Below are 27,736 nucleotides of genomic sequence, written 5' to 3' on the forward strand. Positions count from 1 at the left end.
TCCCATAGCCAGCGCCGCCTTCTCCCTGAGCTGTGTTCGCGCCTTCCGTGTCGTCTTCTTTGGGCCTCATGGATGACGCATGCGCAGTCGGCTCTGGCTGCGAGAGCCTGTTAGAGCCGACTGCGCATGCGTCATCCATGAGGCCCAAAGAAGACAGAGACGGAGCTGCGGAAGAAGGCGGCGCTGGCTATGGTAAAAAGGTAAGGAGATTATTCCGACGTGATCAAGAAGGAAGTTCTTTTAAAGGTAGAATCCCTTTAACTCCTCGTGTGCCGAGCGCTTCCATTCATTTCAATGGAAGCGTACCATTGAAATGAATAGAAGCGGCTGGCACGCGGGGGGTTAAGCGGCCGCCGGCAAAGTCTGCCGGCCGCCGCTTTCAATCATATAAGGCGCACCGGACAGCGCTGCGCCTTGTAGTCCGGTGCGCCTTATATATGGACCTAGGCAGGACTATAAGGCGCTCATGGGTAATGCGCCTTATAGTCCGCAAAATACGGTAAGACTTTTCCTAAATACATTGCTTCAGCAAAACTGCTTTGTTTGTCCACTATATCACTATTCATTTTTTTTTTTACACATCCCTTGACTTATCTGGTAACCCCGACCACCAATGACACAACAAAGCCGGAAGACAGAAGAATTTACTGCAGCGAAGAGTGGTGAGTGGTGAGTTTAAAGGGGACAACCCCTTTAAAAGACTTCACCAAGAGCTGGCACTTTGTGGTGATCTCAACCTAGCAATTAACCCTCTTATAGATAAGTTCTCTTGGATATCCCCTGTTGCTTATAGGAAGTGGAATAAACTGAAAAGGGAACTTCAAACCATTCCACAACTGTGATGTATACCGTCTCCACACCCCTGACATGAGAGACTATATGTTCTACTCTTATATCCATACCGTAACTCATACAGCAGACTAGATTTTATATTTTTCCACCACACCCTACTTTCTCAGGTCACTTTCCACCTACTGATTATAACCATAGGACCAGTTCACATCTTCATTCTGTATTCTGTTTGGGGAGTTCTCTTGGGGAGCCCCCGAACTGAATACCGAACGCATTAAAAAGCGGTGAGAAAAAAAAGCACATGGACACATAGACTGTGTCCACACGAATCATGCAGAGAGAAAAGTAGTTCTTGAAGTACTTCTCTCTGCATATACCCTTAACTATATTCTACTATACCAAGTTATTCAGCACAATCTACAGAGCTGGGAATATCTCTTGTTTGGGATGGATCGATATTCCTAAAATGAACATCCTTCCTCGGCTCTTATGTCTCTATCACACCATCCCCCCCTTCCTGACTCACTTCTTCAATACACTTCACAAACATTTTTGTAGATTTGTCTAGACTGCTAAGAATCCCAGAGTGGCTTTCTCCACTCTGGTGACGTGGAAGCAACAAGGAAAGGAAGGTGTTTTTCCCAACACAATTGCTAATACTACTCGAATCAAATCAAAAACACTTTATTGGCAGGTCCAAATAGACATGTGGCATTGCCAAAGCAAACAGAGTGGTGGGTATGGGGGGGTTGGGTTGGCAAAGAGAGTGGTGGGTATGGGGAGGGTTGGGTTGGCAAAGAGACTGGTGGGTATGGGGGGGTTGGGTTGGCAAAGAGACTGGTGGGTATGGGGGGGTTGGGTTGGCAAAGAGACTGGGGGGTTGGGTTGGCAACGAGACTGGTGGGTATGGGGGGATTGGGTTGGGATGTACGAAGGTCATGGGTGTTTAAAAGAGGCAGTAATGGGGTCTCGTCCTCACCTCAGTTGATGGCAGGTGGACACATATTGGGCAGCGATCTCTTTATGGCGGCTTCAGCATCTCTTATCTTAGATTGGCAGCATAACAAACAAAATGTTTCACATTTTATATTGGGTGAGCAAAAAAATATGTGTTTTGAGTATGTTGGGAGAGGGACTCCTAGAATAATAGTTTTCAGTGCTGCTAAAATCCCTGTCCTGTACTGACTATAGCATGGGACAGAGAATAGAGAGACACCGAGCACACTTATAGTGTAGATGGTCTATTATAAATATATAGATGAATTATCTGGTGTTTATGAAAAGAACTCAGGACCTGGTGGCCTCTCACCTGATCGGGTTGTGACTCCGTTCACAACTCCGTTTTCAGCAATATTAGGCTTCGTCAGAGTGAGAGTGGCAGCACGTCTCTATAACACTGGTCAAAAACCAGGAGGATGCACCAATGAAAGAACAAAAGGACGGCGCTCTCAGGTCCAAAGGAATTTATTCAAAAAGAAGTTTGCAATCTTCTTTTTGAATAAATTCCTTTGGACCTGAGAGCGCCGTCCTTTTGTTCTTTCATTATAGCATGGGACAGTATGTTGCACAGGGACTCCTATCAGCTCAGATAACTATACTGCAGGAGTTTTACAGCTGAAACCCAGTTGTGTTAATTCGACCAAAAGCCTTGTATATACATTACAGTTCTCAATGCAATGTATTGAAAATGTATTTTAAAGTTCTTTTTACTATCTCTTTTAAGATTCACTCCTGGTTTTGGATATTAAAAAAACGCATCAAAAACAGACCACACAGAGAAACCTTTTTTTAGTTCAATGGTTAGCTATGAGGTTTTTTTTTTATATGTATTATCCTTCCCAACATTTCCATATAACTGAACACTCAAATTTTTAATGTTTGCTGTACAGCTAGTCAGTTTATTACACTATCTTCATGGGTGGAGGCTGAACTGGAACGGTACCAAGTATTTCTTGCAGACGAAGCTGCTCTGGATTCCGTTACAATTGCGCAGTCTGAGGTGATGCCATCCTTCTTACAGAACAGTTTGTTGAGAAACTGAAATAGAAACATAACTATTGTTTATAAAATGAAAGCTTATGGGATAAATCAGAAAAAAATGAAAGATAGTGGAGGCTGAAATGCTGCAAACAACTACAGTTCTGTAATAAAAACGATTTTACCTTCTATCTTGTACACAATCTGCTGATAAACATTTATTTTATAGCTACATGCTCAGCTCCCATTTATGCCTCCAGCTCCATACACTGTGCAGATATCATTTAATTGGCGGAGGTGCTGGAATCTTGGACAGCCCCTTTAACTGCACCCAATCTGACTGTCTGAATGAATGCTTAGGCTAAGGCCCCACGGGTCAGAAATGCCGCGCTAAAGCGCGGCAGGAACAGGCGCGGCGTGAACGCATCGCGGTTCTTCCCACAACGCTTTAAACAGAAAGTTCACAGAGTTTTCCTCCGCAAGCAAATCGTGGCGTTTCCAGCCTGTGGGACCCCGTTCTAAGTCAGTAAATCCTGCTCATACATGGACCCAGTTTTCCAGTGTAAACTTGGCTATGTGAAAGTCATAGGATATATTCATGCACCTATATTCTGCTTAGTATTTTGTAATAGTATATGTAAACCAATATCAAGAGTGGGTCCAAAATAGAGACGGGCAAATCTCACAAGATTTATTTTGATGAATATTATTGAGGCACGACCAGAAGTCTAGGGTAGGGGTCGGCAACCCCCAGCATGCGTGCCAAGAGTGACACGCAATGCTTATTTTCCTGGCACGAGCAACCTGAGTCCTCGCTGAAACAAAACTGCCATTATTATACTGTTGGGTCTCTTCAGACTCCAGAGTATAATAAAATATAGAGTGAAGGAACAAACATAAAAAAAAATAATGTTATTCACCCCAGAGTATAATAATATAGAGTATAATAATAGCTAGTGAGTGGTACAAATTGGAATTTTGTTAAAAAGGACCTTTCATCAGATTGGGCACAGGCAGTTCTATATACTGCTGGAAAGCTGACAGTGCGCTGAATTCAGCACACTGTCGGCTTTCCTGATCTGTGCCCTGGGTAAAGCGCTATCGGTCCTGGAAGGGCGTTTCTGACAGTTAGCCAGGGACGCCCTTCTGCCCAGCAGCGCCTATAGCGCTGTACTGTGGAGCGGGGAGGAACGCCCCCTCCCTCTGCTGACACAGCTCGTCCATAGACGAGTATTATCAGGAGGAAAGGGGGGCGTTCAGTACAGCGATATAGGCACTGCTGGGCAGAAGGGCGTCCCTGGCTAACTGTTAGAAACGCCCTTCTGACTGTAAAGCGCTACGGTACCAGGACCGATAGTGCTTTACCCGGGGCACAGATCGGGAAAGCGACAGTGCGCTGAATTCAGCGCACTGTCAGATTTCCAACAGTATATGCAACTGCCTGTGCCCAATCTGATGAAAGGTCCTCTTTAAAGTTAGAATATTATACTGTATGGAGGGGCAGCTATTGGACATAATACTGTGTTCAGGGGCCGCTATGAGACATAATACTGTGTGCAGGGGCCGCTATGGGGCATAATACCGAGTTCAGGGGCCACTATGGGGCATTATTCTGTATAAATGTGTGTTTTTGCATAAAAAAAGAGTCATATTTTTCTTCTGCAAAACGCATAATGTAAACGCAGTTTTACATCGAAGTGGCCTAAAAAATTATCTGCTTCCAGATACATAGTGTGTCTCCACTAAAGATGAGCAAGTAGTATTCGATCGAATACCTACCCGCCATAGGTTTCCGTGTAAGCAGCCGAACACCAAGGGGTTAAGCGCATCGAATATTCTGCCATACAGTGCTCCAGGACACATACATTTACCACTAATTGGAGGCTGCACATGTACTGTCATTGCTTCTAATGGAATAGTACAGATGCGTCCCAGGAAATAGCAGTAGCATCCAGAAGCATCTGGTGGCAGCACTACTGTGGTATGGTTTGTGTAGTATGGTGGTCCTCAGCCTTACAATTATTGACCGAGGACCTCATCTTTTAATATTTCATTTAAATTGGCACACCGAACGAAAAAGATTGCCTACCCCTGGTGTAGCGACATCTCAGACCCAAGAGTATAATGAGCATAGAGTATGAGTTTTTGCATGCAGTTTAGGAAGCTAAAACCAAGGGTGGAATGAAAAAAGCTGAAGGTGTAGCACCAGTCATTTATATTTTCTCTAACTTTATGATCCATGTCGGTTTTTTACTTCAAAAACTATATGCAAAAACCTGAATGTGGAAAAACCGCCTCACTACTTATTGTATATTCCTCACTTGGATTGTGAACAGTGTTTTTTTTAGAATGCTCCTTACTAGCATCTTAACATTGTTCAACTAGAATCATTGGCTTAGCTAGGAACGGGCCTCCCCTCCCCACTCGCCGAAGACCACAACTCCCCCCCCCCAACCGGCGCCCACCAAAGACTGACCAAATCCCCCCCCTGCATTTCTGTGCTCTCTATTATGACCCATAGTGGCCCCTGTACACATTATTATGACCCATGGTGGCCCCTACACACAGTATTATTATTATTATTTTTATGTAGATTGTGAGCCCCACATAGAGCTCACAATGTACATTTTTTCCCTATCATGGGGAGAACATACAAAATTCTTGCAGATGGTTTTTTGCCCTTGGCAGGCCTGCACACAGTATTTTGTCCCATAGTGGCCCCTACACACACTATTATGCCCCACTGTGGACACCCATGAACAATTATTATACTCTGGGGTCTTTTCAGATGCCAGAGTATAATAATCGAAGACCGAAGGGGGGTACCAACATAAAAAACAATGTTACTTACCCATCCCGGCTCTGCTGCAGTTCTCGGTGGTGCCATCTTCAATGACGTCCTGGACGTCGCATGACCTGGGATGCAGGCCCCGGTCATGTGACATCAGGGAGAGTCACAGAAGTAGGCCCGAACCTGCCCGAAGAGGTAAGTAACACGGTTTTTTATGTTACCTTACTTCCCCTGGACCTCCGATCATTATACTCAGGGGTCTGAAAAATGTTTGTGGGGCCCGTAGCCCATGGTAAGTAAATAGGGCCCGTTACTGGCTGGAGTTACTCCAGCTGGTAACGGCCTATTAAGAAAAGAAAAAAACACAGCGGTAGCAGCTGTCGCCGGGCCCCTAATGTCCCGGGCCTTGTGGCAGCCGCTACCCCTGCTACCCCGGTAGTTACGCCACTGACTAGAACCCAATAACATATGTGTACCGTTCTGCAAAGGTAGAAAGGTATGGTTAAAATCCACAGCAATAACTGATATACAGTCATGGGTATAAACCAGCTGCGTCTAACCCGCTGCAATTATTGTAACCTTAGAGGGGTTTTCCAGGGCCTTACTATAGATGACCTATCCCTAGTGCTTAGTTACTGCAGCAACTGATTGGTAAGAAGTGAAACCATTGCAGCAGATGTGTTAAAATGGTCTAAAAGCAAAGCTGTGTTTGTTTCCCAAAACTAACCAATCACAATGCAGATTGAATTTTTCAGAATACAAAATTAAAGCTGTGCTGTGATTGGTTGTTATGAATAATAAATCTGCCCTGCTTTATCCAGTGTAGACAATGCTTTCTAAGCCAAAACATCAGATGCTATGCAAAATTCTGACAGTTTGCTACTAAGAATTAGCCTGCTCATTGCACTGCCTAGGTAGCTGTATCCACTTCTTAGCTCAGAGCAGGTACTCTAAACGTGGATAAAACAGAACGCCAAGTGGCATATAGTGTAAAACCATACAAAAGAAAAAAAAAAGAAATTATGATGTTGGAAAAGCTTGATCCAGAGAAAGGCAAAGAGATTGCACTCGCAGAAATATGTGGTCTAGGTGTGCCAAGCCACAAGTACTTATAAAGGCATAAACATGGGGTTAAACAGCGGCAGGACCTCAGGGCGTCAACATTTCAGACAGTAATAATGCTACAGAAGATGAAGGAGATGAGAATACCCTGGAAAAATAATGGTGTCCGTACTTACCAGTAGAAGATCCTTTTATTGATATCTAAACCTACAACGCATTTTGGGGCGGTCTCCTTTATCAAATATATGGCAATAATATGCTATATATACACTTGATAAAGGGGACCACCCCGAAACACGCTGTGTGTTTGGCTATCAATAAAAGAATCTTCTACTGATAAGTGCGGACACTCTTCAGAGGAATTCTCATCTCCTTTATCAGAGGAGGGGCTATTTCCAGTTTGCTCTCTCTTAATATAAACAAGAGTGTTATTCACGGACAGAAAAGTCATTTATAGAAAATGGTAAGGAATTGAAACAAAGTGTGACAGTAATTATGGCTTTTACATTAGTTTCCTGCTATAAAACAAGTTTACATTTTTAGAATTTGAATCATAAAGATATAAACTGGTACAAATACAAAATAAAATATTACTAGAATGTCCATCGGCTCACAGATGATGTGCATGTAATGGCCCAAAATGCACAACCATTATTAAAAGGTGCCATATGAAATGCCAGTCTTAATAAAATACCAGCAAAGGATATTAGAAATTTTTTTAACATTTCACATATACAGTGATTAAACTTTATTCAAATATATCTGGGAACCCCCTTTAAATTCATTTTACAGTGGGTGGTTCAATATAATCACCCAAAGATTATCATATTTTCACTTATTATGAATAGTAATAAATTACAATGATCAAATTTGACTGGCAGCACTCACCTCTGGCTTTCTATAGCCCTTTTTCTCAATAAAATCTTTAAAGGCAATGGTTCCATGAAGCTGCAGAAGGTCTTCATCCTATAATGACATATTAAGCACATTTTCTTTCATTAAAAAGAAAGCATTAAAGAGGACCTTTCATGTCCTTGGGGGGAAAAGTGTGGTTTTATATACTGCTAGAAAGCCGACAGTGCGCTGAATTCAGCGCACTGTCAACTTTGCCATTATGTGCCCCGGGGGAAGAGCTATCGGAGGTGTTACTGATAGCTCTTCACTGTCAGAAGGGTGTTCCTGGCAGTCTAGCTGGGAACGCCCCTCCTGACAGTACTGTGTGTAGCACTATAGTATGAGGGGGCGCTCCTTACTGTCCAGTGATGATGCCTAGCAGTGAGGAACGCCCCCCTTCTGACAGTACTTGTCCATAGCGTCATGGCTGGGTGGTAAGAAACGCCCCATCACAATATAGAGCTACACATAGTACTGTCAGGAGGGCCGTTCCCAGCTAGACTGTCAGGAATGTCATTCTGACAGTGAAGAGCTATTGGTAACGGCACTGATAGCTCTTCACCCGGGGCGCATAACGGGAAAGCCGTCAGTGCGCTGAATTCACAGATTTCTAACAGTATATAAAACCGCATGTGCCCGAAAACATGAAAGGTCCTCTTTAACATGGCATTGATAATGCAAACTAGCAAAATATAAATTGGCATAAAGGATTTGAGATCCCCCAGGGCTTTTTCATGCTGATGACCTATCCACAGGATAGACAATCAGTATCTGATCAGTGGGACCCTACCCAGATCAACGGATCTAGCTGCCTCCAGTCACCAGAACCTACTGCACTGCATCCATAAGAGACATAAGCAGCTCTGCTTATATTAAAGTGCATGGGTCTTCAGTATGAAAAATCATTGAGGGTGGAAAATTCTTTCAAAGCCTTATAGCATAAATTATTTATGCGATAGCAAAAATATCTTTATCTATGTTTATCTTATCTGCAACGGTTGTCCCATGCAACATATTGTGTTAAATCCAGTGTATTAAATCCAGTCAATAATTGTAAACATGTTTTGGATATACACTTGTTTCTGAGAAGCTTTTGTCCCTAGATACTACAGTTATTATGTTAGAATAATGCCACCAGTCTTTGCTGTGTCTTCTTCAGTAAATGTGCCAACATACAGTAGATAGACACGCTCAGTCTTGCGTCTCTCTCTGCTCCACCAAGTATGCATATGCATCCTAGTTGTGATGAGATAGGTGCAGTGTTTTTGGTATTTGCTGTTGTAACATTGCCATGTGACAGTGTAAAGGAAGAACTACAAATAAAGCACATTATTTGCGAGAGAAACAAGTTGTTGTGACAAGTAGACATCAGGTTCTGCCCAGTCTTGGTACAGACATCCAGAACACTAATCACAGCAGACCATAGGCAGGAGCTGAGATGAAACCAAGTGCACAAGATAAGATGCCATTAGATTACATGAGATCTGCACCAAGGCAGCAGCACCATACCATTACAGGGCAGAAGCGCCAGATGTTGACTCCTATGCTCCACCCCATCTCCTTGCTTATCTTTACTGTGCCCAAAAAAGAGACTTAACCCCAATAAAGTTTTGGATGAGTAGGACTTGGGGCTAAGTGCTTTACTGTCCCCCTGAAAACAGTACATTCAAAGACACTGTATTTTGGTCTTGTTTTAAAGCCAAGAATCTTGTCATGTCTGTAACCTTCAAATATTTAGAGATATCATGGGTGCATATACTCCAACTTTGTCTTTAATCGGTGAGTAGGAACATGAACATCTGACAGTGCAGGGGGAGGCATGGGTCCACATCCTGCCAAAGATAACATCTGCAAGGAGTTTGTAAGTTCCCCCCGTGTTTGCGTGGGTTTCCTCCGGGTATTTCAGTTTCCTCCCACACGCCAAACACATACTGATAGGGAATGTAGATTGTGAGCCCTATATGGGACAGTGACTGACAGTGTCTGTAAAGAGCTGCGGAATATGATGGTGCTATATAAGTAAGCAAATAAATTAAATAGTTGGGGGAACAGGGTTTCCTTGGACTTTCGTTCATGATATAATCCCCCAATCATCAGTCAGAAGGATACTTGCCATTTAACCCTTTATATGACCGCTGCACATAAGTCGTTGTACATACATTTTTCCCTCTTGTTAATGAATAAAAATCAAAAACGAAATTGGTATCACCACATCCATAACAACCCCTAAATTAAAATTAGTATGTTATTTATTCTACATGATAAACGCCACAAACATTAAAATTCAGATGCCAGAATTGATGTTTTCATCTCCGCTCTCAAAACCAAAACGTAAGAAAAACTGATCAAAAATCTTATGTACTGTTCTCCCCGTGTTCTCCCCGTGTTTGCATGGATTTCCATCCCATATTCCAAAAAGACATACTGATAGGGAAAAATGTACATTGTGAGCTCTATGTGGGGCTCACAATCTACATTTAAAAAAAAAAAAAAAAAATCTTATGTACCCACAAAGTACAAGGTTCATAAAGCTAGATTGAAATAAAATGTAAAAAGTTATGAAAGATGGAATGCAATGAAGATTAAAAAGTTACTGGTTTAAAGCTTAAGGTGTTAAGGGTCAAAATCTGCAATAAAAAAGTGAAAATTTCATTTTTTTTTTTCAATTTGAATGTGACTGTTAGGTGGGTTATATGATAAATTTAGTCCTGTTATATCTGCATGTGTTAAAAAAAAAATTATATAAAATGCCCAATGAAAATTTTGTCATAATTGTAACTGAAGGTGTTTTGTTTGGTGATTTTATAAAATATAAAAGTTTTCAGCCTGTAAATTATTCCTCGTACAGAATGTAATATGCTACAATGTGTCACTGAAGCACGATGCCGATTAAGAACATTGATGTGGTTATCCATGGTCCACACTGGTAAATACACAGCTCGTATTTCATGGGCCCCTGCTGTATTACAGTCCATGAGAAACAAGACATTATTTGAGACATAGAAAATGTTGAATTATGTGAAAGATACCTTTTGGCTTAGCCTTTCTGTTGGAAGTGCACCATTTTCTTTAGTGTCTATGGCTGGATCTTTCAATGGCTCGTTGACTCTCTGCCTTTTCCATGTTTGAGGATCAAGGTACCAAGCTCCATGTCTAGTTTTTACCCAACTTGGACAATATGTGAACTCCTGTAAGGAGGAAATCATACATAAGATGTAGAGATGGGCAAACCAATTCATCCAGATACAGGTTTGACCTGAAAATCTCAAATTTAATGAAACCTAACAACTAGAAATTTATCTCGGATGAACTAAGATGGCCATCGCAAAATGTATTGCAGTAAATTATTATATTCTGGGGTCTTTGCAGACCCCAAAGCATATTAGGTGGAGTCCCAGGGGAGGTGAAAAACATAAAAAACTTTTAGATTCCCTTTCCCTTACTTTTTTTTAGGCTCCCTCACTGTGTCCGGCCACAGAAATCACATAAGCATTCTGAGTTTCATGGTGCTCGGTGTGCCCATGTTACCATCGGAGCGCAATCGCAGGTATCAGCAGTGACTTTGGGCGTGTGATATCACTGAGGAGACTGAAAGAGAATGCCAGATGTTGCAAAGAGACCCAAAAGAGATGAGGAAAGGTGACTTTAAAAAAAAGTTTTTATTTTTTTACACCTCCCCTTGGCCTTTAACTATTAAACTATAATAATTTCACTTCCGGTTCTATCCAAACTTATTTGACCTGAAACAAACCATTGAACCAAGAATCTTGAAACAAAACAAATATTAGGAGATTCGCCCATCTCTAATAGGATGCAGTTCCATTCCATCTTAATTTTTTAAGATAATTAATAGGTCACAATAACCAGAATATATTAGTAAATCTTGATATAACTCCCTTAATGTGACAAGGCAGTATAAAATAATAGTCATAAATTACATTAAGGAGTTCATCAAAGCTTTCGGCCACTTATAGTAAATCTGTAGAGGATCAGAGAAAAGAGGAAGGAAGGGACATGAAGTACCAAAGGGGGTTGCAGAAAGAGTGAACAGATGAACCGAGATATGAAGAACTAATGGAGAGAGCAGAAAGCAAAGTGAACAGATGAGAAGTTGGGCATAATAAAGGATCAAGCAAGCAGAAGGAGCTCGATGAATAGTGGATGATTCAGCGACCATGAAAGACCATAGAAATGAGTATAGAGCACAGGGAAGGAAGAGAGTAGACAGAGGTGTATACAGACCATATGGAATAAGACAGGGGTCAAACACAAATGAGGAAGAAATGGACAGCACAGAAAAAGCACCATACATAGACAACTGAGGGAAAAGCCATAACGGAGGAGGTAGGTAGCATAGAGGAACAGAAGAAAAAGCGAGAAGCATGCAGCATAAAGGACAAAGGGGAGCATCAAGGAACACTGAACAGGGGATTGAAGGAGATGCAAATGGCAGCATGTTGATTTATTTATTATTTAAAGGGCTCATATACATTTTAGAATTTTCAAAATATACAAACAGAACAAGTCATAGGATTTACCATAGATTTTTGTGTGTTCTTTAAGACTGAAGTCTTTACTGTGCCTTGTTGGGGCGAGACTCCCACAGACATTCTCAGTTCTGCTGGTATGTTGTTGAGCTCTACTACGTGGATTGGGACACTTAGAGCAGGCTTTGTCTCATAACCACTGGCAAATAAACTGAATATGGTGGATTCATTGACGTTGCATGGCTCTCCTCCCTGCAGAGAATGCAAACACTCATAACATATATAAATGCATAGAATAAACTGACATAGTCATTAAGGTTGGCACAGCTTTCTCCACATTTTAAGTGGCATACAGTTACTTCCTTCTGCTAAGAGCATAATCTATAAAATTGCAAGGTTGTAGAACAGGTTCCTTCCCTAACACACAGCTACCTGCATAAAGAAAGCAATAGCAAAAGCAAAATAATAAAAAGTAAATGAGCAACTAAAAGTGAAGACTAACAAGCTCTTTATACTCAAAATGTACTATTAGGGGCTTAAATGATGATACCTGTATATGTATGAAAGGTTTTGTTTCTATATTTTAATATAATATATATAATTTTAAAGGGATCCTATCATTCAATCACATTTTTTTCTCATTAACACATCAGAATAGCCTTAAGAAAGGCTATTCTTCTCCTACTTTTCATTGTCTTCTCCGCGACGCCGTTCGCTTGATATTCCGTTTTTTGTCGGTATGTACATGAGTTCTATCGCAGCACTGGGGGCATCCCCAATGCTGCCAGAGAACTCTCCAGCGCCGCCTCCATCTTCTTCTGGCGCTGTCTTCTAACTTCTAAGCCTAGGGCAAATCCGACTGCGCATACCCGCGGCCACAAGAAAAATGGACGCTTACACAGTATTTTCTCGTGATTGAATGATATGATCCCTTTAACTGATGTGCATATGCAAACAATTGTTATCCACCCAAACTGGTTTGTATGCATGGGGTCTCAGGATTTCACTTGCTCTCCTCTCTCCACTTACTAATCTCAATAGCAAGTTTGTAGAGAGGATTAGCCTGTATGATGGACAGCAGCATGCTCTAAGACTAACCACCAAGATTTACATACAGAGACTATAATCAAGCACTAAACAACAACCAAACAAGTTCCTCAAAATATCACAAAATCCCAGATGAAGCCATTTTCTGTCTGACAAAACGTGCATCGGGGCTTTTGCGCTAATCTCCCCCTGTGTGCACTCCAGTCCTTACACCCTTGATTTATAAACATGTCTCTGGGTATGTACTGTATTTTTCGGACTATAAGACGCACTTTTTTTCCCCCAAATTTGGGGGGAAAAGAAGGGTGCGTCTTATAGGCCGAATGTGGCGCCTGGCATCCGCTGTAATAGAGAGGCGGAAGCCGGCAAGTGATAGACGCCATTACAGGTGCCGGGGCCTGCGACATCGCTGCGCTCCTCTGCCCTGCATGAAGCCAGCAGTGGCAGGGGCGATGCTATTCCGCTCCTCCGTCCCCCCGCCGCTGGCTTCATGCAGGGCAGAGGAGCGCAGCGATGTCTCAGGCCCCGGCGTCTATCCCTCACCGGCATCCGCCTCTCTAGTACAGCGGATGCCGGGTCTGCAGTCTGTATCGGTGGCCTCTTCTCCCCCGAGGCCGGTGGGTACCTGTAAAGTTGCAGGCCGGCTCCTGCGCGGCGATATCGCAGGAGCCGACCTGTTCGGGTGACAGCCGGGAGCCTAATGAGGCTCCCAGGCCTGTCACTGCTATATATTAGTACTAGCTGGTACCCGCGACTTCGTCTGCGGTGATTGTAGAAGTGGGTATATACAGGCGTGGGTAAGGTTTTCGTAGTGTGTATATGGTATGGGATATGAAATGTAATTTTGTATCTTGTTTTTTCTGTAATTCAGAGAATACGTAAGACTTTTGTGTTGAAGTTAATTTGTATTTGAGCTGCTATATATACGGTGTTGTGAGAAACTTTACATAGTGACTTTGGGACAGAAGTATTTACCCTTTTCCCGCCGATGGCATTTTTTGATTTTCGTTTTTTGACTCCCCTCCTTCTAAACCCCATAACTTTTTTTATTTCTCCGCTCCCAGAGCCATATGAGGTCTTAATTTTTCCTGGGACAAATTTTTCTTCATGATGCCACCATTATTTATTCTATGTAATGTACTGGGAAGCAGGGAAAAAATTCAGAATGGGGTGGATTTGAAGAAAAAATGCATTTCTGCGACTTTCTTACGGGCTTTGGTTTTACGGCGTTCACTGTGCAACCAAAATGACCTGTCCCCTGTATTCTGTGTTTTGTTACGATTCCGGGGATACCAAATTTATATGGTTTTATTTACATTTTGACCCCTTAAAAAAATCCGAAACTGTGTTAAAAAATTATTTTTTGAAAAGTCGCCATATTCCGACAGCCGTAACTTTTTTATACATGCGTGTACGGGGATGTATAGGGCGTCTTTTTTTGAGGGAACGGGTGTACTTTGTAGTTCTACCATTTTCGGGAAATGTTATTGCTTTGATCACTTTTTATTCAAATTTTTAGCAGAATCAAAACAGTTAAAAAATGGTGGTTTGGCACTTTTGACCATTTTTCCCGCTACGGTGTTTACCGAACAGGAAAAACATTTGTATAACTTTGTAGAGCGGGCGATTTAGGACGCGCGGATACCTAACATGTATGTGTTTCACAGTTTTTAACTACTTTTATATGTGTTCTAGGGAAAGGGAGGTGATTTGAATTTTTTATCCTTTTTATTTAGTTTTTTTATATTTTTTTTACTTTTTTAAACTTTTTTTTTGCATTTATTAGACCGCCTAGGGGTATTGACATGGGTGGGCGGTGTCGCGGATTGTCAGAGTGGTGGGGGTCGGCAAACATGGCTGCTCCGGAGCGTTAAAGAGCGCCTCCTGGAGTATCGTTAAGGTGAGCGGCAAAGTGGTAAAGTATATGTATATGTGATTATGTGGGGTTAGGGGCTTGGCTGTAGAGGGCCCGGGAACAGGGAACAATGTCACCAGCCCATCCACTGTTACTAGATAGCAGAAGTGGTCAGTAACCTAGGCAATGAGCTACAAACACAGAAGAGGCACAATCAGCTGTATCTGGCAAATGGAGCCAGAGATATAAAATAATGTATTGGGTAACAAATTTTGCTAAAAGCTTAAAGGGATTGTCCCACCACAAGGATCCTATCTATACTACTAGTTTATGTAGATTTAAGACTCTTCCTAAATACACTGCTTCAGCAAAACTGCTTTGTTTGGCCGCCATCTTAATTTATTCACTTCATTGTTTAAATTGTGTTTCCATAACCACGGTCCTGGTGCTAATCTTATCTCCTTGACTGAGTGCTGGGAGCAGCTCTGAGCTGTTTCTGTCTCTGCCACAGACAAGTAATGGAGCTCCTGCTCTCAGATAGGGGAGGGGGGAGGTGAGTGCTCCGGGTATTTCTGAGCTGTTTTATCTTGTGCTCTTCCACTTATCAGCCGCTTTAATTGAATTTGGCTGATAAGGGCTGAGATAAGGAGTCCATTACCTCTGTATGTATTACAAACTGACTCAAATCCAGCTCTGCTACATCAGCTTCACACTGTGGTAATGTATTTACAACCAATCCCTCATTACTGACAGTGAGGATCTAATTACTGCGGCCGGTACTTATACTGTTATACTGCAGATAAAACACTATTTTGATGCGTAGGTGTATTTCTTTATGTATGACATATGTTTATATTTCATAGCTAAATTGGAGTTTGTAAAAAATATAACATTATTGGCAGTTTTTGACTATTGTCTCTGCAGTGTCCCAGGGGCTGCTGACAAACATGTTGCTTTGTATTTTGCCTGTTTGGATACATAATGTGCCACTGTATGTATATATTTTCCATGCTTCCATATACAATCCCCTATCTTAGGGTTGTTTCACTGGTAATGTAGGTACAACCGTCCTTTTGAGCCATGGTCCATGACTGGTGTAAGGCGAGGAGACTTAGTCAGCTCATAGCAGTCTTTTCCTACCACTAGAGTAGAGATGTGTGTGAAGGTCCCTGCTATTGAGAGCTATTGCCAACCTTCAGTGCAGCTACAGCCCTGAAACAGAAGAATTGATGCTGACAGAGAGGAGACTGAGAGAAGTGCCAGAGAAAGGAAAAGTTGAGGTTCCAAAGAGCCTCACAGATTGGACCTTGCATCTAGTAGGTAGACAGTGTACCCTTGGAACGTATTCATTTAACCACCATATGCTGGGAAAGGTGACAGTATAGTTATATATAGAAGTTGAAGATATTTGGCACTGGACTTAGAGATCTTGATACTCATAGTTACCTGGCGTATACCGCTTCCTATAGTGGAACTCCCATTGCACTACTGCAGTTATCTGGAAGATAAACCTGTTGCTGCTGATATGATTCAGTAAATTTCCACCTGTTGTTCAGCTGCAACATTCCTCCACTTAACCTCAAGGGCACTAACCACTGACCACCATCACCTGACTCAGTGATGCTGAGGATATCTACCAATTGGAAGCACCGGGAGCGGGAGATTAGGGAGGTAAACAAGTGGCTCAAGAGTTGGTGTAGGAAGGAGGGGTTTGGGTACCTGGAGAACTGGGCCGACTTTGCTGTGGGCTACAGGTTCTATGCTAGGGACGGGCTGCATCTCAATGGGGAGGGTGCAGCTGTGCTGGGGGAGAAGATGGCTAGACGGTTGGAGGCGTGTTTAAACTAGGTACTGGGGGGAGGGTAACAGATGTAGAGGGCAAGATAGTGTAGAAATGGAAAGAGGGCTAGATACTGTAACTGGGGGTGGAGCAGGGGGTCGGGTTAGAGCAGTCAGTAGGCAGTGGAAGAGTAGGGAAGATAAATCTATGAAATGTATGTATACAAATGCCCGAAGTCTTACTAACAAGATGGAGGAACTAGAAGTGATGATGTTGGAAGACAATTATGACATGGTGGGGGTAAGTGAGACATGGCTGGACTCTAGCTATGACTGGGCTATAAATATACAAGGGTACAGTATGTTTATAAAGGAGCATACAAATAAGAAAGGGGGAGGGATTTGCTTATACGTAAAAACTGGCCTTAAGCCAGTCCTGCGTGAGGACATCTGGGAGGAAAATGATTATGTGGAGTCCTTATGGGTGGAGATTACAGGAGGAACAAATAATAATAAAATACTGATAGGGGTTTGTTATAAATCTCCAAATATAACGGAAGAAGCTGAAAATATACTAGTAAAACAAATAGATGAGGCCGCAAAGCATAATAAAGTCATTATTATGGGGGATTTCAACTACCCTGATATCAACTGGGAGGCAGAAACCTGCAGATCCAACAAAGGGAACAGGTTCTTGTCAGTAATAAAAGACAATTACCTATCGCAACTAGTGCAGGACCCAACAAGAGGCGAGGCACTTTTAGACCTAATTTTAACAAATGAACCTGACACATTATCAAAAGTGGAGGTTGGGGGACAGCTGGGTAATAGTGACCATAACATAATAAGTTTTCTTGTACACATTAAGAAGACGTTCATTAGAGGGGGTACAAAAACACGAAACTTCAGGAAGGCAAATTTTAACCAGCTGAGAGAGGAGCTTAGCAGCATAAACTGGGACAATGTCCTCAACGTGGCGGGAACACAAACTAAATGGGACATCTTCAAAAATATACTAAATAATCATAGAAAACCAATATGGCTAACTAAAACAGTACAGAATGCAATGAGGGATAAAAAGGAAGCATTTAAAGTACTAAAACAAGAAAGTAGCGACACAGCATTAAAAAACTATAAGGAGAAAAATAAATCGTGCAAAAAAACAAATAAAGGAGGCGAAGATTGAGGCTGAGAGAAAAATTGCCAAGGAAAGTAAAAGTAATCCAAAATTATTCTTCAATTACATAAATAATAAGAGAATAAAAACTGACAATGTGGGCACTCTCAAAAATAATCTGGGTGTAATGGTGGAGGAGGATGAGGAAAAAGCACAAGTATTAAATGCCTTCTTCTCTACAGTGTTTACACAAGAAAATCCATTGGCCAACAACATGATTAGGGGTAATGTAAACTCTCAATTAAATGTCACCTGCCTAACCCAGGAAGAAGTACAGCGCCGCCTGCAAAACACTAAAATAGAAAAATCGCCCGGTCCAGATGGTATACACCCCCGAGTTCTGAGGGAATTAAGCATGGTCATAGATAGACCCTTGTATCTAATATTTAAGGATTCAGTAATGACTGGGTCTGTTCCACAGGATTGGCGAATAGCAAATGTGGTGCCAATTTTCAAAAAGGGGTATAAAAGGGAACCTGGAAACTATAGGCCAGTAAAGTTTAACTTCTGTGGTGGGAAAGATATTTGAGGGCTTTCTAAGAGATGCTATCCTGGAGTATCTCAATGTAAATAATCTTATAACACCAAATCAGTATGGGTTTATGAGGAATCGGTCCTGTCAGACTAATCTGATCAGCTTCTATGAGGAGGTAAGTTCAAGACTGGACATGGGTAATGCAGTAGATGTGGTGTACCTGGACTTTTCAAAGGCTTTTGATACTGTTCCACATAAACGGTTGGTATGCAAAATGAGAATGTTGGGACTGGGGGAAAACATATGCATTTGGGTTAGCAACTGGCTCACTGATAGGAAACAGAGGGTACTTGTTAATGGTAAATATTCAGACTGGGCCACAGTCACCAGTGGGGTGCCACAAGGGTCAGTATTAGGTCCTCTCTTGTTTAATATCTTTATTGATGACCTGGTAGAGGGTTTACAAAGCAGGGTGTCTATATTTGCAGATGATACTAAACTTTGTAGGGTAATCAATAATGAGGAGGATAGTAGAATATTACAAGGGGATCTAAGGAAACTGGAAGCATGGGCGGAGACTTGGCAAATGAAGTTTAATGTTGACAAATGTAAAGTAATGCACTTTGGGCGACGTAATAAAATGTATGACTATGTACTAAATAGTAAATTACTGGGTAAGACTGTCAAGGAAAAAGACTTAGGGATTTTGGTGGACAGCAAGCTTACCTTTAATGACCAGTGTCAGGCAGCTGCTGCCAAGGCAAATAAAGTTATGGGATGCATCAAAAGAGGTCTAGATTCTCATGACAAGGACATAGTTATGCCTCTATACAAATCTCTGGTACGGCCACACTTAGAATATTGTGCGCAATTTTGGGCCCCGATATACAAGAAAGACATAAGTGAACTTGAAAAAGTGCAAAGACGGGCAACCAAAATGATTAGGGGAATGGGTGGACTGGAGTACAACGATAGATTAACAAACTTGGGGTTATTCAGTTTAGAGAAAAGACGTCTACGGGGAGATCTAATAACAATGTACAAATACATGAAGGGACAATACAAAGAACTTTCTAAGGATATTTTTACTCCTAGGCCAGTGACAGTGACAAGAGGACATCCTCTACGTCTGGAGGAGAGAAGGTTTCACCAGAAACATAGAAGGGGATTCTTCACAGTAAGAACAACGAGGCTCTGGAACTCTCTGCCCCAGGAAGTGGTAATGGTGGATTCACTGAACAAGTTCAAAGTGGGCCTGGATGCCTTTCTTGAAGAGAAAAATATAATGGGTTATGGTCTCTAGATTTTAAGGACACGTTGATCCAGGGTTTTATACTGACTGCCAGATTTGGAGTCGGGAAGGAATTTTTTCCCCTGAAATAGGGCAATTGGCATGAGCCTCATGGGGTTTTTTGCCTTCCCCTGGATCAACACTGTAGGGATTGTAGGGTTATAGGTTGGACTTGATGGACTCATGTCTTTATCCAACCTCATCTACTATGTAACTATGTAACCCAAGAGCAAATACTACCACCATCAGATACCATGCAGGCCCGCTCAGCACTGCACCAACTTAGAAGGTAGGCTGGTGGAGCAGGTTCAGTGTTTACTGGGCACCATTGACAACTACTATATCTATTTCAATCATGCCTATGCAGAGCACAAAATGATCTATATGGCTGTAATTTGTTGTATTTACTAGCATACATATGCAAGATTTATAATTTATTTAGCTTACTTATATAGCGCCATCATATTTTGCAGCGATTTACAGACAGTGTCAGTCACTGTCACATATAAGGCTCACAATCTACATTCCCTATCAGTATGTCTTTGGCGTGTGTGAGGGAACCAGAGTACCCGGAGGAAACCCACGCAAACACGGGGAGAACATACAAACTCTTGCAGATGTTGTCCTTGGTTGGATTCGAAGCCAGGACTCCAGCTCTGCAAGGCTGCAGTGGTAACCACTGTGCTGTCCAGATAGAAGTATTTAGTTCAGTAATTGAATAGACCTTTTGAGTTAGGTTAGGGTTACAGTATAAACACCCAGCATCTCAGTTTGAGAACAGTGGCTTGAGCCACGGTCACAAGATTCATTGCTGCAATGAAACCAGCTGCATGGTATTTATTACTACAGGTCCAACCAATGACTTTCAACAATGCAAATGCTAAAAGCTGCAAGGACTCACAGAAATACACAAAGGTGCGCCACAGCAAAAAACACCTGATTTGGGTTAGGTTTTTGGCACATCCACTTGAAGGACTTCTGTGGTGTGATGCCCCTCTATGGCTTTCCACAGACTCAAACATTTACTGCATTGCTGTATGGTGAATTAGTAAAATCAGCAATCTACATATATTTTTTTTCCTATGTATGCATTCTTATTCTTACTAGATTGCATTTCATTGCATGTATGAACTTACCAAAGAAGTCACCCAATCACAAAACTCTTTAGTAACTTGCTTGACATTTTCATCGAGTGCAGGAGTAAAAGACTGCATTGTCGTAGACTTCTTCTCTTCAGGAACAGGTTCTTGGTTGGAAAGCCATTTATATGGATTTTTGAGCCTAGACTGCTCACTCCTGCAAAAATAAGATTATGTTTAAGATTAATAACTGATAAACACCCCCCACCCCCGAAAAAAAAAGAAAACTTTTCTGCTGTTAGATTTCAGTTTTTGCATTATAAAAGAGAGTTTACATTTGGTCTAAATATCATGGTGTCTAGAGCTAGAAAATCAAGAAGCGCAGCTTCACCTACATTGATGATAGCCTTGTACTTGCTTCGCGTGATTTCACACTTTGTAGATCCTGCTGCTCTGCAGGTGTAAGGGATTTCTCTTCCTCCTGGTCTTCTAGAATACCTTCATAGGATCCTGAAGCACTCCTTAATCTCATCTCAGGGTCCAAAATGCCTACAATTTCCTCAAACAGCTTCACAAATAAATAATAAATGCACAGTTAAATCCGAAGTTCAAGCTAAAATTGATAAAATGGTGTTAAAGGGGTGAATGTGCAAAATAAAAGTGCTACTAGAAATAAGCAGAATATTTTCAAATGATATTGAATTTATCAAGACAATTATCCAAATTATGCAATAAAAGCATAAAGGTGAACTAGTTATAGTGTAACACACATTCTTCATACTTGAATCATGTTATATAGTCATACTAAAGTTATACAGTCATATTAAATGGATTGTAGACTATATCTCTTACGTCAGGTGGTACTCCTTCTTCCAGGTGAGGGTAAAGAGCAAGTGGGTGTTGAGCAAGACCATATTCTATCCCCGCAATGTATTCTCTGTGTGCCTGCTGCTGTGGAAGAAGTTTAGAAATATAAACCTGCTCTTTGGTAAACCTCTTTTTGTCTTTTCGAGTAGGTTCTGGGTTATGAGTCACATTTTGCAGGATATGAAGATGGCCTTTAGTGGCAGGGATATGAGGAGCAGCGATAGAGGAGGGAAAGCCATCTCGAAAATCATCAAGTCCTTTTGGTAAGAATTTCCATTGTTGAGTATTGAGAGCACCAGAAAGGTTCATTTTATGGTTGGATTCTTTGAGAAATTTTTTATGTAGTCTCTCTTTATACCTACAATACAAACAGAGTGCTCATTTATAACCATAGGCAACAAACATAGGTTCTACAGGACATTTATTTGGTAAGGTATATTATTTACACCACACAGTCAAACGTTTGCACACTATACATTTATATTTTCATTTTATTTTTCTACATTGTCCATTCATATTGAAGATGTTTAAATTCATAAAACAGGATCACCATAAAAATATTGTATTTATTAGTAATCAAATATAAAAAAAACATCAAAATTGTAGTTCATATAAATATCAAAAATACTGGCTAAATATAGGAGGACCAACACACCACAAAATCCGGTGAGTGGCAGGCAACAATAAACAGTAAAATATAAACATGCAAAAGTGTAACAAGGTGTATAAAACAATAATATTATAATAATGTGTCAGCTAGCTGAAAAGTATATGCACAAAAAATATAGTAGCAATACCCCTTAGTAGAGATAGAACTCAGTGTAGGTGCATAAGGGAATACACACATGTAGCTATATACACAAGTGAAAGCATGGTAGCTAAATAATGAAGTGAGTGCAAGGCTGAAAGGACATTACAAGTGAGGCATGACACAAAAATTAAGAAATGAAAGACTTTGAACACAATATATTGCAGAAATAATAATGAATATGCCTACCAAAGACCGAAACGCCCGACGCGCGTTTCACCATGGATAGCTTGGTCCCCTGACGAAGCCATCCATGGTGAAACGCGCGTCGCACAGCATCTTATATATTATGTGTGACATCAGCACATATAGACTATAAGATTTTTACTGTGCAGTGAATGATGACAAGAATTCATATATCGGGGGTGTAGGGTGAGACTGTCTCTGATGGTGTCAATTTTACTTTTGAAATAGCAGGCAAAGTCGTTAGCTGAGATAAGTGTCGTCAGAGGGGTACAGGAGGACGGAGAAGGGAGCGCAAGGTAGTGAATGGCTGTTTGGGATTGGGGGATAGAACAGATATGAGTGTGGTGAAATAGGAAAAACAAAGTTCAGGTTTCCCAGCACAGTATGCTCCACACTTGTTGTTTGTATAAAACTTAACTTTTATTCTGTACCATCATACAGCCGATAAAAAAAGTATGCCAACATGATGTTAGATAGGAGGGGGTCTGTGCCCTTGCGCCTACGCGTTTCGGAGGATAACCTCCTTATTCATGGCATGGAAAACATACTAAACAAGTATCCTTAAATAAGATAAAAACATAAAAAAGAGACTCAACCCCTTCCGTTCTCGTGATCACAAAGTTGTCAATCATTGTAAGTATATGCAAACAGCTGAGCAGAAGGCAGGTTAACACAGAGAGATGTGAAAAGCATCATGAATTATAAACAAACTTCTTGGTATTGTACGGTAGATATGTCCAGAATTCTGAACACATTACGTTAGGTTGATATTAATATACAGATACGTATACATATATTCCAATAAATAAGTTTCGTAACAGAATGAAAAAAGAGATTGCATAAGAACACAGAAAATTGTTGGTGCCATATCATAACATTATACTTTGAATCGAAACAAAGTGTCAGAGTGACTAAAAGGTCCGGTGACAGCCGCTACCGCTGCGTTTTTTGTTTTTTTTAATAGGCCGTTACCGGCTGGAATTACTCCAGCCGGTAACGGGCCCCATATACTTACCGATCCTGGCAGGGGCCGGGATCGGTAAGTGACACCGCGGGCCCCACAAGCACTGTTATACTCGGGGGTCTTTTCGGACCCCCGATAATAACGATCGGAGGCCCGGAGAGGTAAGAAACATAAAAAACACTGTTACTTACCTCTCCAGGCTCTGCGCAGGCTTCGGCCTACTTGCGTGATGTCATATGACCCGCGACGCAGGGCCCTGTCACATGACGTCCCGGAAAATGGCCGACGGAGAGGAGGGGAGTTGGGAGAAAGGTAAGTAAGAGAGTTTTTTATGTTTGTATCCCCCCTTGGGTCTCCGATTATTATACTCTGGGGTCTGAAAAGACCCCAGAGTATAATAATTGTTCATGGGTGTCCACTATAGGGACATAATACTGTGTGCAGGGGCCACTATAGGGACATAATGCTGTGTGCAGGGGCCACTATAGGGACATAATACTGTGTACTGAGGCCACTATGGGGCATAATACTGTGTGCAGGGGCCACTATGGGACATAATACTGTGTGCAGGGGCCACTATGGGGACACAATACTGTGTGCAGGGGCCAATATGGGGGCCAATATAGTGTGTGCAGAAATGCGCAGGGGGGTGGCGGCGGTGGTAGGGGTCAGTTGGTCGAGGTCTTCAGCGTCGGGGGGGGGGGGGGGGCCATGGTAAAAGTTCACCACGGGGCCCCGCCTTTCCTAGTTACGCCACTGGGTCTAAATCTTAGTGCCCAAACATATTTGCTTACCCTGATTCCATCACTGAAGATGGTAACAATAAAAATAGCAGTGAAAAAATGAGCATGCGCAACTGTGGTTGGTACATTCCCTTAAAATAGATGGCGTCTTTGGTGCCGTACACATGGGCACTATGATGTTTGTGCATGCTCTCAGAATCGTCACTACAGATGACTATAGTGCTCCCTTCCCATAGGCAGCGCCGCACCTCCCATGAGGCGACCTGAAGCGAGCGCTTCAGGCGGCGCTATGCCAGGGCCCCAGGGAGGGCGGCATTTTTTCTTACCTAAGCCAGTCCAGGACAAGCTGTCCTGGACTGGCTTAGCACGGAGCAGTGGATTGGGGAGGCCACTGGAGCAGCGGTGCTCCAGCGGCCTCCCCTCACGCTCAGGCAGAGAGCAGGTCTTCTCCGTGCCTGCTCTCTGCCTGCAAATGGCGCTAAGCCCCACCCCCTTCACTAAGCCCCGCCCCCTCCATCACGCCCCTTCCTCGGGGGGGGGGGCTTTCTGTCGTTCGCTTCGGGTGGCGAAAGGGGTAGGTTCACCCCTGCCCATAGGTATCATGTATATATCTATGCTGTAATTCTATTAGTCGCACATGCTCACTTAATCAAGCGCCTGACCAAATGGAATAAACACAGCGCGCCCTGGGATACTCTGCTGATAAAGAAGGGAGAAGACACGCTTGAAGGTAGGTGATGTAAATAAAAAAATAAAAAATTGGACCACGTTCTTCCAGCGGGGGAAGACATCCTGTGCACTCCATTACTCCTGATGATCCACCAGTGATACTTCATACCGGGGTATGTAAGTGCGTTTTTTGACTTCAACAATTTTGCTGTCTATTTGGGCTGTTTTGTGAATCGACTTTTTGTATGTGGTGAAATAGACCTGATTAGCAGAGGTGAGTGCGTTCTTGAATGCAAGAATTGTCTGTTTATAACTGAGGAAGTCTTCCTGGGAGTGACTTTTCTTCCAGAGGCGCTCTGCAACCTCTGTTTTTTAGTCAGGTCAGTATGCCAGGGTTGCCTATTGATCGCTTGGCTGAAGTAACGGTGGAATTATAGAAGGCAGCAGCGGTATCTGTGTCCTGGAGTGAAGATGTGACAGTGAATGGTAAGAGAGAGTCTTAGGCTGCATTCACACAGAGTAACGCCAGGCGTCATTTGTGTGTAATTTGTGTGTCTTTTACGGCCGTCATAAAACGTTTACATAGAGTTCTATAGGAAAAGACGCCCGTCATTTACGGCCGTCATTTACGGCCGTCATTGTAATGACGGCCGTAAATGACGGCAGTAAATTACGGACGTCTTTTCCTATAGAACTCTATGTAAGGCTGCATTCACACAGAGTAACGCCAGGCGTCATTTGTGTGTAATTTGTGTGTTTTTTACGGCCGTCATAAAACGTTTACATAGAGTTCTATAGGAAAAGACGTCCGTAATTTACTGCCGTCATTTACGGCCGTCATTACAATGACGGCCGTAAATGACGGCAGTAAATTACGGACGTCTTTTCCTATAGAACTCTATGTAAACGTTTTATGACGGCCGTAAAAGACACACAAATTACACACAAATGACGCCTGGCGTTACTCTGTGTGAATGCAGCCTAAACGTTTTATGACGGCCGTAAAAGACACACAAATTACACACAAATGACGCCTGGCGTTACTCTGTGTGAATGCAGCCTTAGAGTGTGTAGATGTCAAGGCGGTTAAGGTTCCTGCAGGGACGTGTTGGTATAGGGTTTGGGGGTGTCTATTACAGAGGAGAGGGCAGAGAATGTCAGTGGGTTGTGGTCATAGAGTATAGACAGAGTTAGAGAGGCTGAATATAGAACAGAGGCGGGTGAATATGAGGCCTAGCGTGTGCCCTTTTATGTGGGTGGCAGAGGAGGACCATTGGGAGAGAGCAAAGGAGGCAGTGAGGGACTGGAAGCTGGGGGGGGGGGGGTGGTCTGTGATAATGGGGATGTTGAAATCACCCATGATGATGGTGGGGGTGTCTGTGAAAAAGAAGTGAATTAGCCAGGTGGTGAAATGGTCGATGAAGGTAGTGGTAGGTCCTGGCGGTCGATATGATGGCCATTTGGACGGTGAGTAAATACGGACACAGTGCACTTCAAAGGGGGGTGAGGCCAGGTAGCGGTTGGATTGGGGAGCAGGAGCAATTGTCAGACAGGAGTATGCCTACACCTCCACCAGGTTTATTGTTGGGGCAGGGAGTGTGCGAAAATTGCAGACCTCTATAGGAGAGGGCAGCAGGGGAGGCAGTGTCTAAAGGCGTTAGCTATGTTTCTGTGATACCGAGAAATGTTAATTCATTCATTGTTCATCCCAGACAAATTAAAAAAAAAAAAAAACACAACTTGGAATATTTGGGTCACCCATCTGTAAAAACATCGCAAAAAAAATTGCACATATCACTGCACTTGCCATAGAGATCTAGTTATTTTCCTGTGCCATCTACATAGCTGGTCATGAAATAGTTGCTGCAAACATGCCAGTATGAACAGTATTCATCTAAAACACTGTATGGTACAATACATGTACTATATATTTTCAATGACCTACACTGCTGTCTACTCTTTCAGTAGAGTTCAGGAGGTTCTGCTCACACGTATAAGTTGCCTATGAAGGAGGCCGAAAGAGAATCTTTTTCAATAACACACCTTTTCGAATAAAGGTTGATTCCAGAAGTATTAAGTTATTATCTATCCGCAGAAAAACCGGAGCCAGGAGGAGTGAAATGAAAGCAATGTTTATGTATGCCGAAGCCATAAGATGCTAGTTTAAGTGTTTAGTAAATGTTAGTAGACTTTCACCCTAGAAAAAGTTTGTGAATCTGGGGTAAAATAAATAAATACACCGGATAGATAGGAGATAAATAGGTATGTCCACTTTATTAATGGAGAATTATGCCTATCCATTTATTTTGCTGACTATTAAGTATAATAATATATGTACTCACCAAGGATAACGAGGAGGCGGCAAGTCACGGCCCAGTCCTGTCCCAACAGACATGGCTCCAGAGGGAAGATATTTCTCACATCAATGAGTACATATATTTGTGGATGTAACTATTTAGACTCATCCGATACATGGATAAAACAGAAGCAACACACATGAAAGGATACTATGGGATATACACACTAGCTATTTTGTTTGTGTTGGTTTCCAGGGCAGCAAGACTTGCATAGCTACCAATGGCGAGCATTGATGATGTATCACATGCCTTCTGCCTACAGTTTACATACTGAATAATGGGTAGAGATCGCCATCTAGTGGTCTATGAAAACATTACTTGAAGAAAAACACTGAACACGGTACAGTATACAACAGAAGTACTCAACTACTTGTAGAAAAGGTCCACTAACCCGGGATTCAATATCAGGTGAAGGTCCAAGCTGAGCATGTCCAGT

At 42.2% G+C, this 27,736-nt stretch overlaps 1 protein-coding gene across 1 annotated transcript; it reads right to left on the bottom strand.

Annotated features, from left to right (window-relative positions):
- Positions 1-2,631: 2,631 nt before the first annotated feature.
- On the bottom strand, positions 2,632-27,450 carry FAM47E (family with sequence similarity 47 member E). The gene is made up of 8 exons (XM_075284564.1): positions 27,286-27,450; positions 21,559-21,931; positions 21,102-21,274; positions 20,764-20,923; positions 12,055-12,255; positions 10,546-10,704; positions 7,511-7,588; positions 2,632-2,829 (listed from the first exon to the last, which is right to left on the bottom strand). The coding sequence occupies exons 1-8, from the start codon at positions 27,336-27,338 to the stop codon at positions 2,686-2,688; spliced, it is 1,341 nt and encodes a 446-aa protein (XP_075140665.1). The 5' UTR covers positions 27,339-27,450; the 3' UTR covers positions 2,632-2,685.
- Positions 27,451-27,736: the final 286 nt, after the last annotated feature.

Source organism: Leptodactylus fuscus, chromosome 1 (genome assembly GCF_031893055.1).
Source record: "Leptodactylus fuscus isolate aLepFus1 chromosome 1, aLepFus1.hap2, whole genome shotgun sequence".
NCBI classification, from domain to species: domain Eukaryota; kingdom Metazoa; phylum Chordata; class Amphibia; order Anura; family Leptodactylidae; genus Leptodactylus; species Leptodactylus fuscus.

Bases quoted from the DNA above. Each gene is read 5' to 3' on its own strand.
- FAM47E (XM_075284564.1), bottom strand. From the start codon at position 27,338: ATGTCTGTTGGGACAGGACTGGGCCGTGACTTGCCGCCTCCTCGTTAT. The intron at 10,705-12,054 runs GTAAATCCTATG...TCCTCCTTACAG, and splicing joins AGAACACACAAAAATCTATG to GAGTTCACATATTGTCCAAG. The intron at 2,830-7,510 runs GTGAGTGCTGCC...TTTCTATTTCAG, and splicing joins AGGGCTATAGAAAGCCAGAG to TTTCTCAACAAACTGTTCTG.